This window comes from Microtus pennsylvanicus, chromosome 1 (genome assembly GCF_037038515.1).
Source record: "Microtus pennsylvanicus isolate mMicPen1 chromosome 1, mMicPen1.hap1, whole genome shotgun sequence".
Lineage (NCBI taxonomy): Eukaryota > Metazoa > Chordata > Mammalia > Rodentia > Cricetidae > Microtus > Microtus pennsylvanicus.
The window spans coordinates 128601716-128615867 of NC_134579.1; the positions used below are offsets into that span (position 1 = coordinate 128601716).

At 42.5% G+C, this 14152-nt stretch overlaps 1 protein-coding gene and 1 non-coding gene across 23 annotated transcripts in view; both read left to right on the top strand.

Moving 5' to 3' along the window:
- Ep400 (E1A binding protein p400) overlaps positions 1–14152 on the top strand; it is a 106658-nt gene that overhangs the window by 62527 nt on the left and 29979 nt on the right. For 21 of the 22 annotated variants that reach the window (XR_012911648.1, XM_075984027.1, XM_075984036.1 and 18 more), the window contains 9 exons: positions 1417–1581; positions 2846–3004; positions 4350–4444; positions 4888–5159; positions 6836–7038; positions 7194–7363; positions 8843–9039; positions 13158–13269; positions 13579–13722. Coding sequence is in view for 21 of the 22 variants with exons in the window: in XM_075984027.1 (XP_075840142.1) it covers positions 1417–1581; positions 2846–3004; positions 4350–4444; positions 4888–5159; positions 6836–7038; positions 7194–7363; positions 8843–9039; positions 13158–13269; positions 13579–13722 (1517 nt within the window). In the remaining variant the exon portion in view is untranslated. The remainder of the gene's footprint in view (positions 1–1416; positions 1582–2845; positions 3005–4349; positions 4445–4887; positions 5160–6835; positions 7039–7193; positions 7364–8842; positions 9040–13157; positions 13270–13578; positions 13723–14152) is intronic. The other variant, XM_075983898.1, reaches the window with a different exon arrangement.
- On the top strand, positions 8496–8628 carry LOC142842844 (small nucleolar RNA SNORA49). Its single transcript, XR_012909501.1, has one exon. It is a non-coding gene; the product is annotated as a small nucleolar RNA SNORA49 (small nucleolar RNA).

Genomic DNA, 14152 nt, shown 5'->3' on the forward strand with positions numbered 1-14152 from the left:
CCAGCTCTGCTTTCCTCCTGTGCTGCACTGGTGTTCAGGGCTAGCACCTTCATTTAGCCTTAGCCTTAGTTCTATTCCAGCGGTGCCGGGGTCCACTCTGGGGGACAAGTGGTGAGACTACATGAACTAGCACTGGGTGTCTAGATACTGTTAGTTTTTGGTTTCTCACATATTTCCAATTTAAACTTGGCATGAATTCTTCCTCAACAGAGACATTTCTCAACAATTCAGTGACTAAAACAGCTAATTGTTAACTAATTTTTTCTTAACTAAGAATTTTGTACTGCCAGCAATGGGATTGGCAGATTTCCAGATCTTCTATAGACCAGTATCCAGCCTATATGGGAATTATGCCAACTTAAAGTATTATAGATCATAAAATGTTTCTTATTTATAATGTAGCAGAGTCACATTGAGGCCTTTTTGGAAAACTGGGAAGGGAGGGAAAAGCCTCAGGAAAGACTGGGAATCTCTTCTCTGGCCAGCAGTGAGGAGTGGTTGCCCTAGACAGTCACATGAAAGGAGAAAGCTGCGTGTACCTCATGTTTCTGTAGGTAATGAGAGTTACATTACATTAGTATGGGAGACCTTACATGTAGTGTGTGGAATGAGTGTTTCAACTGGCTTTGCCTATCTAAGAGTGCTGATGGGAGATTTACGTGTCTGTGTGTACATCTGTCTCTGATTCTCATTTCCCCTTCCTTGTACACAGTTATTTTGTGTGCAAGGCATCTTCAGGTAGTTTGGTAGTCTTTTACTAACTGTTCTCCTTATGGTACTTTTACTAACCCTGACATGGGTTTTCTTGGGAGAGGAGCATTTGAACTTGGATAGCATTTGTTGGATAAAACCTTTAAGTTTCTGATCATTTGCTCTGAAATATCAAATTCTCTGAGCTCAATTGAATTAGTGTAAACTTAAGAGAGTTTTATATCTGACTTACTTACTTAAGCTTTCCTAGACTTAGAAGCATGTGCAATTAAAATTTGTTGTTTTATGTTGATGATACGATCTTATTTGCTGGACACATACTTTTTCAAATTTTGTAAGTCCTCTGAAGATTTTCCAATTTAATACAAATAGACCTCTGATATATTTTATATTTACTGGTTTTCTCCTTTTATTACTTGTAGAGAAAAGTAAAAGTTTCCTTAATAGTTTGATGAATTGATACTAAAAGTCCTTACCAGTTGTGATTAAGTAGATTAACCACTAAAGTCTGATATTTAATAGTATTTTTCTTTTGTCTTAAAATAACTTTTTTTTAAAATGATAGAAAGCAATACCTAACTAGTTTTTTGAAAACACTTGAGCATAGTATAGGCAATCATTATATATAGTAAGTGATTGCTGTATAATGGTCAGTAACTTCACTCCACGTGATGTTAGTTCAGCTTTTCTTCTGTGTTTTAACAGGTGGGGAAGTAGTGAAAATAGCTCAACTGGCATCCATTGCAGGGCCACAGAGCCGTGTTGCCCAGCCAGAGACACCTGTGACACTGCAGTTTCAGGGGAACAAGTTTACCTTGTCACATAGCCAATTGCGGCAGCTAACAGCAGGCCAGCCTCTACAGTTACAAGGTAAGAGACAAGCAGCTGATACTCGTGTTGAGAAGGACAGAGATGTGCACTTGAGAACCTGTCTGATACTCGTGTTGAGAAGGACAGAGATGTGCACTTGAGAACCTGTCTGGGTGGCAGGGTGACTTGGCCACTGAGTTTCAGGTTCTTCATCCAGAAGTGATGGTGACAAGTCTCACATCAGGGCTTATTAAGGAACGATGAGATAGCATTATTGAGTCACTTTGGCAGTGCTCTAAATAAGTGATACTCTTTTTTTTTTTCTTGGCTTTTTGTTTGTTTGTTTTTATCAGTACCAGCTTCTCTTTGAAAAGTTTTCTCTTTTGTAAGTCAGAGTAGAAATATTTGTTGCTTTCTAATATGAGTGTGCCAAAAGACTGGCAATTTATGTAGGGGAAATGTTCTACCTACCCATCTACCTGTCAGTTGGATACTTACTATGTTGTCCAGACTGACCTGTGACTTCTGAGATCAAGCCATCCTCCCGCCTCAGTCTCATAGCTGAGACCTCAAGATTTGTGCCAGATTCAAGTTTTAATTTTAACTCTGGGATCCAAAGCTCTCATACCTTGTGCTAAGAATCTGTAGTTACTGCTTTCAAAGAAATGGAGGTAGTGAAATTTGAGTAGTTCCTTAAAATTAATCTTGAGTGATACGTAACAATAGTTGCAGCTTCTTTAGCTACATCCAGCACCAGGTGATGATTGGCTGCTTACCTTCAGGTTAAGATTTCACAGGTATCTATGGCAGTGCTAGTCTCCCTGCACACCGGCCCAGCAGCTTCTGCTGGATGATTGTCATGGCACTTCAATGCCTATCTCCACAGGGCTATCTATGAATGTAGTTGGTGGTTTATTTGGTTTTCTTATCACACATTTGGTAATAACATAATAGAAAAGTTACAGAGTCATCATGAGCACCTGAGCTCTTTCTGGTAGTTTTTCATCCTGTTGGCAATAGCTGCATGGGTCTGGGAGTGTTTCTGTGACCTTCACAGCCTTAGGACAGCTGTGATTCTCATTGGGTGTGTGCCTGGATATGTGCAGGGTTAGTGGTCTTTTTTTGATGTGGTATAAAGCAAACTGGTTTTCTGTCTCTGGGATTTTCAAACTTTTCCCTCCTTCATCAGAGTTACTGAGCTGTGGGTATGTTTACTCATGTAAATGTGATGTGTGTGTGCAGTATACTGTACTATTTGGAAGTGGCTAGCGTGTTACTGTGTACACACCTGTTACTGATGCTCCTGGTGGACGTGTGATTGCAGGTAGTGTACTCCAGATCGTGTCAGCCCCTGGGCAACCCTACCTGCGAGCCCCTGGCCCTGTGGTGATGCAGACCGTGTCTCAGGCAGGCGCTGTGCATGGCGCCCTGGGAAGCAAGCCCCCAACCAGTGGCCCTACCCCCGCGCCCTTGACCCCACAAGGTAGGGTATTCTGAACAGGAGGAGAGCTTGGTGAGAACGTCTTTCTGATTTTTCTTTGCAATGACTGGGAGGGGCCATGCACCTCAGGCCATGGGCCTTCTTGTATGTTCAAACCTTATTTGTGATAGTCCGGTTTCCACACATGTCATGGCATCAGCTTTGCTTATTTCTTTTGCTCCCAAATGTACTAGTTGAATATAACCAAACCCCACTGTCCTATTCTAATAAAAAACTGTGGAGGTCAGAGAGTTGGTTCATCAGTTAAGAGCGTTTGTTGATTTGCAGCGGACTTGGGTTTGTTTCCTTGCACCCACATGGTGGCTCACATCTGTGACTCAGGGGATCTGTCACCCTCTTGTGACCTCTGCAGGCACCAGGCACACATGTGGAACACAGTATACATGCAGGCAAAACACTGATACTTTTAAGGCATATATATATATATATATATATAATGTATATTAATAAAAATAAAACTTTATTATATATTATATGTTCATATTATATGTATATATACTATATATAATATATGTATGTGTATGTATGTGTACACACACACACAAAGAAAACTTAGGATGCACAAAATGTTTTTTTTTGTTTGTTTTTTTTTTTTTTTTGTTTTGTTTTTCGAGACAGGGTTTCTCTGTGGTTTTGGAGCCTGTCCTGGAACTAGCTCTTGTAGACCAGGCTGGTCTCGAACTCACAGAGATCTGCCTGCCTCTGCCTCCCAAGTGCTGGGATTAAAGGCGTGCGCCACCACCGCCCGGCAGGATGCACAAAATGTTTAGTAACTTTGCCTAGAGCTCCCTGAGAGTAGAGTGCTTGGTGCAGGCTTTGCACACTGCTCTAGCTGGCTGTTGCCCAAATGCTGCTGGGTTCCAGCTTCTGTCCTTTTTTCTGCCCACTTTTCTAAGTCCCAACCCTTGCCTGGATGTGCTCAGTATATTAGAACTGGTGGGTGGGTTTGATTCATGGGCAAGCAAGGAGCTATTACTCACTATTTGCTGATGACCTGTAGTTTTTCACCAGTGTAGGACAAAGGAGGATATGAGGCTGGCTTGGGCAGGGACAGAACAGTCCTCACTCCAGTTCTAGACGTGGCTTTGATGCACTAGATGCTTAGATCCAGCTCCTTTTATATTCTTGGGATTTCAGGAACTAACCTTGGCCTGGCAGTCCACCTTTTTGAATGAAAAACATATTGGCTTTCCTGTCTGTTTTTTTTTTTTTGGGGGGTAGGGAGTGTAAGGTTGTTAGGGATGGTGCTCCTCAAGCATTCTAAGCAAGTGTTCTAGCATTAAACTGCACCCTCATTCCCTTCAGTTGTTTGCTTTTACATTTGTAGTTGGTGTTCCAGGTCGAGTAGCAGTGAGCGCTATGACTGTTGGAGAACCTGGGCTGGCTTCCAAACCAGCTTCTCCTGCTGCAGGGCCCACCCAGGTAAGGCTTAGATCAGGGCCATGGTGAGAAATGCACAGTGTTGAGGCAGGCAGTTTCAGGGTCTTTTTTGTGGCAGCCAAGATTCCCGTGGGTCCTTTTCAATGAATTTCAAAGATGCACATGCTCTTTGAATTAGAGCCTTGATTTAACACTCATTCCCAATGAAAGAAATTGACCTGGGTCTTTTAATTGCAGACATCAAGGTCTTCATCCCCTTTGTCTTGTCTTTTCCTCTGTTATAAATGTTATCTATCTTGGGAGGAGGAGAGAGAAAGCTCTCTGCCTCTTTATTTTTTTCTGCTTGTAGTCCATAGAAGTAGGCCATGGATGTTGAAATGAATGTGTGCATAATAGTTCCCAAAGTGTTTAGTGAAATGATTTTGTCTGGTTGTTTCTCAAGTAACTTTTCTATTGTCATTTTTTTTTTTTTTGATGTGAACAAGGAGGAAAAAAGCAGACTTTTGAAGGAACGCTTGGATCACATGCATTTTGTCAATGAGCGGCGCTGTTCCCAAGCTCCAGTGTATGGCAGAGACTTGCTGAGGATTTGTTCCCTGCCTGCTAGAAGGAAGAGGCCTTTGTGCTGGTCTTTAGATAGCAACCTTGGGACAGGTGCCAGAGTAGCAAACTGTTACATGTCACCCTCAAAAAGTAAAGGTGATCTGGTTGTGATATTGGATCAATGTCAAGAATCTCTTCAAGATGTTCTTGACAGGTGAGTTAGTGTATGCAGGTAAATATTTTTTATCCTTTATTTTTTGTTCTTTTACTCTGCTACACATAAGCAATTTTCTTCTTTTAATTTTGGTTCTCAGGTAGCACAGGTTGGCTTCCAGTTCCATGTAACTGGCCTAGACTTTCCTTGAACTGCTGATGCTCCTGCCTCCTCCTCTCAAGTGCTGGTGTGAGTCACCACATCCTGTAGTACTTCATTCTTTGGACTTTTTTTTATTTTATATATTTTTAATGTTCTATTGCTTTCCCCCAAGTTGTCCTTTTGAGTTTCTTGGGGGTTTGAAATGGTTTTGGATCTCTGTCTTTGGGACAAGAGAACCTGGTTATTGGGCTATTAGCTAGCTCTTTTAGAAAACTGACCCAGAAAACTAGCCATATGCTACTTGGGGACATTGAAGAACAGAATTCAGAACAAGTTAGTAGACCAGTGCTAGTGGGCTGGGTGCCACTGTCATCATACTATTCCTGCTAGGCCTTGATATTTCTGCTTCTGTTTAGACTATTGACCCTCTATACGAGTTTCTGTATGCCCTGGCCCTGCTCTCCAGGCTCAACTTCTGGCTCATTTTCTTTGACTGAGCTATGTTGTTAATCCCTGTCCAAAGGAAGGCCCTGTTACCCAGTGCCTGAGTTCGGTGTTCAGAGCCTGCCTTTCAGGTCTCAGATCAATGAATTAGTGAAGAAAAGGGCAGGGAACCCTTCCTATTTCAGGGCTTCCCAGGTTGTGTGCTAGATTTGCAGCCATTTGTTCTCATGCCTTTGTTTATCTTTGAAATGCTGGTTGTCTTTATACATCACAGAGGACCACTTCAGTGGAAATGTACTTGGGAGCAAACCACCAAGACCCAGCTTCAGGGACTGGAGAGACAATTTAAGAAGTTAAGAGCCCATATTACTTCTATAGAGGACTCAGTTTGGTTCCTAGCCCCCATGTTAAGGAGTTCACAAGTGCTTCAAGTTCCAGGAGATCTGACGTCTTCTGGTCTCTAAAGGCACTGCATGCATATGTACAAACCCATACATAGACACATATGTGTAAACAATAACTAAAAATAAAAGTAGCTGGGCATGATAGTGCACACCTGTAATTCCAGCACCTGAGAGACAGAGGGAGCTCTAGGCCAGCCAGAGTTATTTTACCCCATCTAAATAAAATAAAAAAATATTAAAAGTAAGTAAATAAATAAAATTTAAAACTGAGTTTTGGCTAATGCCCAGGGGAAGGTTTTCTGGTGTAGCTGACTGGAGTTGAGCAGGCAGTGTCGAGTTGGCCGTGGCACTGCTGTTCTGTCTGTTTGCAGCATACTCTGAGTCTGGCCCCTCTCACTTACATGTACCTGCAGCATTTAGAAGGTTTGCATCCAGAGAGAATTCACTTTTGTCCCAAGAGACCCAGCAAGAATATCTGAGCCAATGGCTATGGTCTAGAGAATGCTCTGTGCTAATCATTTAGATCTGTCCTGATGGAAGTTTCTTGGAGTGGTGTCATTTAAATATGAAAGATTATGCTACCTTGTAGTGATAGAATCAGGAGCTTAGACTTTTGTCTGGCAATACACACTGTCAGAGGGTTCTGTCCTTGGCTAGAAGCCTCACTGCTGCTGCAGAGGCTACAGGGTTGGCACATAATAACCACACATGATTTCTGCTCCTCAGGGTGGCCTGTGTGATTCCTCCAGTAGTGGCTACGCCACCCTCCCTGTGGGTGGCGAGGCCACCGTCACTGTATAGCAGCAGGTTGCGAGCTCTGAGGCAGTGCCTGAGAGAACATACCCGCCCCTACCACCGGCAGCTGCAGCAGCTGACAGCACCGCGCTCACTGCAGTTCCCAGAGCTGAGGCTGGTACAATTCGACTCAGGTATGACAGACCCTGTTGTCATGGATTATGAAGTGACATACACTTGTTCTGGATTATAAGACTCCCTTTCTTCCTTCCTTCCTTCCTTCCTTCCTTCCTTCCTTCCTTCCTTCCTTCCTTCCTTCCTTCCTTCTTTCCTTTCTTCCTTTTTTTAGGGAAGTTAGAAGCTTTAGCAATCCTGCTACAGAAACTGAAATCTGAAGGACGTCGAGTATTAATTTTATCTCAGATGGTTCTTATGCTGGACATTTTAGAGATGTTCTTGAACTTCCATTATCTCACCTATGTACGGATTGATGAAAATGCCAACAGTGAACAACGGCAGGTAAGTAATCTTCCTGTCGTGGTGATTGCATGGTGTGACCCTGAATCATGGGATTCAAGCCTCACTTCCTACAGCTGTGAGATCAGTGTCCCATATCCCTTCTAGCATTTAGAGCATATCTAAGCTCCAAACTGACTCTTTTGTTTTTTTTGGATTTTCGAGATAGGGTTTCTTTTGGTTCCTGTCCTGGAACCTCTTGTAGACCAGGCTGGCCTTTAACTCACAGAGACCCACCTGCCTCTGCCTCCTGAGTGCTGGGATTAAAGGCGTGCGCCACCACCGCCCTGCTCAAACTGACTCTTTTCCTGATGTTTTGTTCCCCCTCCCGCCAAACAAGCATGTCTCAGAACACATAAATAGGGGTAATTTGTAGTCATATTGGGTTAGTACTGACATACTTTTAAGAGGTGGCTATGTAGCAAAGATATGAATGCTCTTTAGACTAACTTCCAAAGAAATACGAATTGAAAAGTATATTCATGTTTTACTTGCCATATTTGCCCATTTTTAACATTTGGTTAATAGACAGTGCTGGTAGGAGCCTCTTTAGCATAACTTTAGAAAGCAGCATGATTGCCAGCCGCAGAGAGAGATAGACACTGATCTAGTGGTCCCTATCCAAGATTTCCACACAACAGCAAGAATGCCTCACTGCACGATTGGCACATAAAATTGTTCACTGTAGAATTGCACATGATAGGCTGTGATCAGTAACAGAGTGACTGCTCAGCATTTAGCCAAAGAGAGTACACAAGAAGGTCTGTGCCTTGACAGTGAACCACAAATTGTCTTCACAGCTCCATGTGACAAACTAGAACCAGAAGTTTCTCAATACAAGCCTGAGTACAAGGAGTCCTTAGTGCAAAAAAGATAGGGTGCTGCACAAGGCTCGAATTATCCTCTTTTTGTTCCATAGCAAATATGAGATTCCTACACAGCTTAGATGCAAATAGAAAAGAGCCTGTTTTAGTGGTAATAGTATAGAAAATTGGAAATTGGGTTGTTATTTGAATGAAGATGATTGGTCAACTTTTAATTGTGTTTTGGCATGGAAATAATTTAAGAAGAAAAGCACTCATGTTTTCATTATGTACAATTCATTGTCCCAAGTGATTAGAGAGATCTTGTTGTACTTCCTCAGCCTTACTCCAGGGGCTTCTTGCCTGTAGAGTGCCCTGGCATTGCCTGAGGATAGAGGAGAAAGCACAGCTCCCTCCCTAGCAAGACTCTGCTTTCTTGTGGGGCCTACAGATTGGGCTGACAGAAAGTACCAGATAGGGCATGACATCTTATGTATATGACACCTATATTGTCTAAATATCACACGCAGATGCTTATGGACAGAAGGAACTGCATGCATCCAGGGTAAGATGTTATCCATGGGACAAATGAGACTGTTATAAAACAGATCATCCAAAGTGTCAGTGGTCTTCCAATGTTCTCCAGAAATGTTTATTTGAGTACTTTGTTTCCTCTCAGGAGCTGATGAGGAGTTTCAACAGAGACAGGCGGATTTTCTGTGCCCTTCTCTCTACCCATAGCCGTGCCACTGGCATAAATCTTGTGGAGGCTGACACCGTGGTGTTTTATGACAATGACCTAAATCCAGTTATGGATGCCAAGGCCCAGGAATGGTGTGATAGAATTGGGAGGTGCAAGGACATCCATATATACAGGTGATGACAATCCTGGCCAGCTCATAGAAGTGTACATAATGAACTTTGTACAAGGTCTGGGTGTAGGAATTGAGTAGAGCCAGATGTAATAAATATGCTGCAGTTGAACTTTACAAATTCCTACATAACTGCAAAGTTTACTTTCCTTTTAGACATGTTTTAGTGCTGTTATTTTGTCTTGTCGCTGTACTTGACATTTACTTGAATTTGTAATCAGTTGTGTGGCTTAGGCCTGGTTATTGGCTTACTGGTGTTCATTGCTCACATGTTGCATCATTTTTTAGAATAACGGGAGAGCACAGTTTATATTTGTGTTGTTCTAAGAATTATAAAATACAAAGTATCTGTTGAAAGACTTGAGATATGTCCATCTTCAAGCATTTAAATTGTAACTGGCCATTTACAACTAATTGGGAAGACTGAAGGGCCCATGGCCTACTTTTAAATTTCTGGTTGTTATTTGGTATTCTAATGTGTGAGTGTGCTGGACCCTTTACTTAGTTGGTCTAAGTGAGAGAATGGTGCTGGGTCACTGTTTTCTGCTTAGGAACACAGCATAGTCTAGACAGGCAAAAGGAATGGGCTCTAGGTTGAGTATTGGAGAAAAATATAATAAGGACTGAAGAGATGGCTCAGAGGTTAAGAGCACTGGCCGCCCTTCTACAGGTCCTGAGTTCAATTCCCAGCAGTTACATGGTGGCTCACAACAATCAGTAATGAGATCTGGCGCCCTCTTCTGGCTTGCAGGAATATATGCAGGCAGAACACTATGTACATAATAGATAAATAAATCTTAAAGAAAAAAAAGAAAGAAAACTATAATAAACAGGTAAATGAAAGATTTAAGGAAATGGCTTACAGTTCTTAAGGCAAAGGCCAGGTCAGTTTTATTTAAAAGTGGAACTAGAGAGGGTCTAGGAGTATGAATAGTCAATTCCAAGAGTCACAGATGCAGTTCACTGTGGGGGCAGCATGATACTGTGGTTCAGTATGAAATGTCTCTCCAGGCCTACAGACAGGCAGCATATCAAAGAGAAGCTGAGTCTACTAATGGAAGCTGCCATGTTCATGGGGCACAGGGAGGGCCTCAGCTCTTCTAAAGCAGCATGAGAAGACTTGTTGAAATTAAAATGCTGTGTCCTTTATCCTGACTACCCCATAGCGTAAGGTTGTTCATTGCAGCAAGAATGGGGAATACTCATTAGGGTATAGCCATACACCCGTTGCAGACAAAAGGAAAGCATGTTCACAGGGACCTTCTTCATGCTTCTTAGCAAAGCTGACAGGATTTACTTCATGCTATACACATCAAAGGCCTGTCAAGGTATACCCAGGCTAAAAGCATTTTGCTAAAATAGCCTTTGCATTGGCTGCCTAGAGGAAGGGGTTGGAAAGACAATGATAAAAACATGTATTGCACAAATTCCTTGCCATCTACCTCCTTATAAGGAAGGTCCTGAAGGCAAGCCTAAGTTTGATGCTACTAAAGCTTAACTTGGGAAACATTGCAGTTAGTTTATTAGGCTTACTTACAGAGCTTGTGTGGTTTCTTAAATGAATGTGGGTAACCTCAAGGCAGCAGCTGCACCCTAGAATAAATGGCAACTTCTGTATAGCTGCATAGATAGAATCTCTTCTTCCCATCTTCTCTGGGCCTATACGCTAGCCCCTCCACATGCAGTTAGTGCAGAATCACATACAAAGATAAGAGTCCCGTGACCCTCCCCCAGTCTATCTTTCTGAGAGAACCTCAGCAGTCGATAGGTCCACTCAATGGTGTTTTCTTGCAAGCAGGCGCAGCTGATATGATGAAGATGGCTGCTTATTTTGTTTTGAGGACCACATTGTACAATATATCTATAAAAAAGTCACTTACAAGGCCCATGTGATAACTCAACTGACTAAAGTATTTGCCACCAGGCCTGATGACCTGAACTCAATCTCCAGGACCTACAGGGTAGAGGGAGAGTTGTCACTATTACTGACAATAGTGATAACAGTTGTGATAACAAGTTTTTCTCTGATTTCCATATATGAGTTGTGGCACATACATGCCTGTGTGCTTATGTTCTCTCTCTCTCTCTCTGTTATTTTTTTAAAAAATGTTTCTCATACTAGACATGGTGGCTCACACTAACAATCCCAGCATTCAGGAGGCTTAGACAGGAAGATCATGAGTTTGAAGCTAGCCTGGGCTACACAGTGATACCTGATCACAAAACCCAACTAACTTCGTGTATGTGCTATTTTACATGTGTTAAGGTGGTACCATCTTGTTTTGTGCATGAAGAGTGTTGGTGTGTTTATAAACCAAAGGTAGGCAGAAATAGAATTGTTTTGGTGCTAATCTCATGGATTAGCATCTGGCTGCTTTTTCATTCCTCATGCTCATACATAATCAGACTGTGCATACTGAACCTGCTTTGATGAAACAGCAGTGCTTCTTGATAGGTGACTTTTTTTTTTAAAGATATTTTATTATTTTATGTGCACTGCTGTTTTGCCATGGGTGTCGGAGCCCCTGAAACTGGAGTTACAGACAGGTTGCCATATGGATGCTGGAAACTGAACCAAGATCCTCTGGAAGAGCAGTCGGTGCTTTAAATTGTTGAGCCATCTCTCCAGGCCTCAATTGGTCACTTTTTCCTATGCTCCCTATTTAGAGTTTTTTTTTTTTCTCTTGGAAAATTCTCATTTGTTCTTTTTATCCCTGTGGAAATTTTTGTTAAAGTAGTTTAAGCTTTCTTGACTTTTAGCATTTAGTATCCTAAAAGCATGTAAGCAGAATTGGAGAGATGGCTGCTCTTCAGAGGCCCTAGCACCCACATAGCAGCTCACCAACTGTCTGTGACTCCAGTCTCAGTGAATCCAGTGCTATAATGCCACTCTCTGGCCTTCACGGGCACCAGGCATGCAAATGATATACAGGCAGAATACCCACATATAAAAAATGCTTAAAAACTATGTTTTAAAACAAAGCAGTGAGCTAGAATATAATAGACTGAACCAAAAAAAAAAAAAAAAAGAAAAAAAGAAGAAAGGAAGAAAGAAAGACAGAAAGAAAAGAAGGCAAGCAAGCAAGCCGGGTGGTAGTGGTGGTGCATGCCTTTAATCCCAGAGGGAGAGGCAGTCTGTGAGTTCAAGGCCAGCCTGGTTTACTGAGTGAGTTCCAAGACAGGCTCCAAAGCTACAGAGAAGCCCTGTCTCGAAGAATGAGAGGGAGGGGATAGACTGGATGATGGGGCCTGCTTGGGGTACTACCCTGAGACTATTCCATTGTTTGTTAAGTGGGGACAACACCCACAGCACTCTGTTGACCTAGCAATTTATAGGAGACAGATGGACACTGTTTATACTCAAGAGAGAATGGACATCTCTTAAAAGTCTCTCACTGGGGGGCTGGAGAGATGGCTCAGGGGTTAAGAGCATTGCCTGCCCTTCCAAAGGTCCTGAGTTCAATACCTGGCAACCACATGGTGGCTCACAACCATCTGCAATGAGGTCTGGTGCCCTCTTCTGGCCTGCAGACATACACACAGACAGAAAATTGTATAAATAAATAAATAAATAAATAAATAAGTAAATATTTTTTTAAAAAAAGATTCAGAACATTTTAAAAAAATAGTCTCTCACTGGGCAAGTCAGAATCATTCTGCTTGTGTCAGAGGATAGACAGTGGGTGAGTGCAGGACTCAGTGAGACAGTGGGTGAGTGCAGGACTCAGTGAGACAGTGGGTGAGTGCAGGACTCAGTGAGACAGTGGGTGAGTGCAGGACTCAGTGAGACAGTGGGTGAGTGCAGGACTCAGTGAGACAGTGGGTGAGTGCAGGACTCAGTGAGACAGTGGGTGAGTGCAGGACTCAGTGAGACATGTCTAGGTTGAATATGGTGGGAGAAACATTGGCGAGCAGAGGGATGCACCACAGACTCCAGAGCTCATTAGAGTTGAAATTGGAGAGAGTTTGACAGACACTGACTTAATAGGTCTTGATTAGCATGTGAGACATCTCTTGCTTCTCTGCTTACCATCTGGACGCCTGTACCTGGTATTGGCATGTTTCTAGGTGACTTAACTGTTGTTTCATACATACATATTTTTTTCCTCTTTTCTTTTGTAGGCTTGTCAGTGGCAATTCTATTGAAGAGAAATTGTTGAAAAATGGAACTAAAGATTTGATCCGTGAAGTGGCTGCTCAGGGAAATGACTACTCCATGGCATTCTTAACGCAGGTAGCTCTCATTTGTTAGGAATCCGCAATAACTAACTGGTCATGGTAGTGCAGGACTGTAGCTCAACACTTAGGAGGCTGAGGCAGGAGGCTGAGACTTTTAAAATCAGCCTGGTCTACACAGGGGAACCCTGTCTCACCTCCCTACTTTACTCAGTGAGGAATGCCACAGTGAACAGAATTGTTTTATTTTGATTTCACTTCACTAATGAGGAATGATTCTCTGGTGGGTTTTATGCTGCCCAAGGCTCAGGTCAGGTACAGGAGTGGGTCTGTCCTAGAAGTGATTGTGCTCATTGCTTGTGTTCAGCGAACTATCCAGGAGCTGTTTGAAGTTTACTCGCCCATGGATGATGCTGGTTTTCCTGTGAAAGCTGAAGAATTTGTGGTGCTTTCTCAGGAACCATCTGTCAGTGAAACCATTGCACCCAAGATTGCAAGACCTTTCATAGAGGTGAGGAGATAGATGTTCCTCCGTAAGACTTGTTTAACAATGAATGGTCTGTTTGAGTCTTGACTATGTGTGCTTTCACAATATGGTCATATCTTCTGAGTTCTCCGTACTTACTCTTACTTGATTCTCCCCACCCTTGATCCTGCAGCCTTTCTGCTTTCCTTCCTCCTCTGTCTCAACTGTAAAGAAATATCAAGGGAATAGAGGAGAAGATGCCAGCCACTGTCTTCTTTCTTTCCATCAGGACTTTCTGAGCAATATTTGATTTTTTGTGTAGAGCTGTCTTATTTCTTACTCCCCTGACTCAAAGAACCACCAGTCCCATGTGGCCACCAAACACTAGAAATCGTGTTCACCTGTGTTTAATTTACTGTCCCTTTAAAATGTACAGCTGATTGTGAAGACTTAGATGAGGCCCTAGAATGTCTCT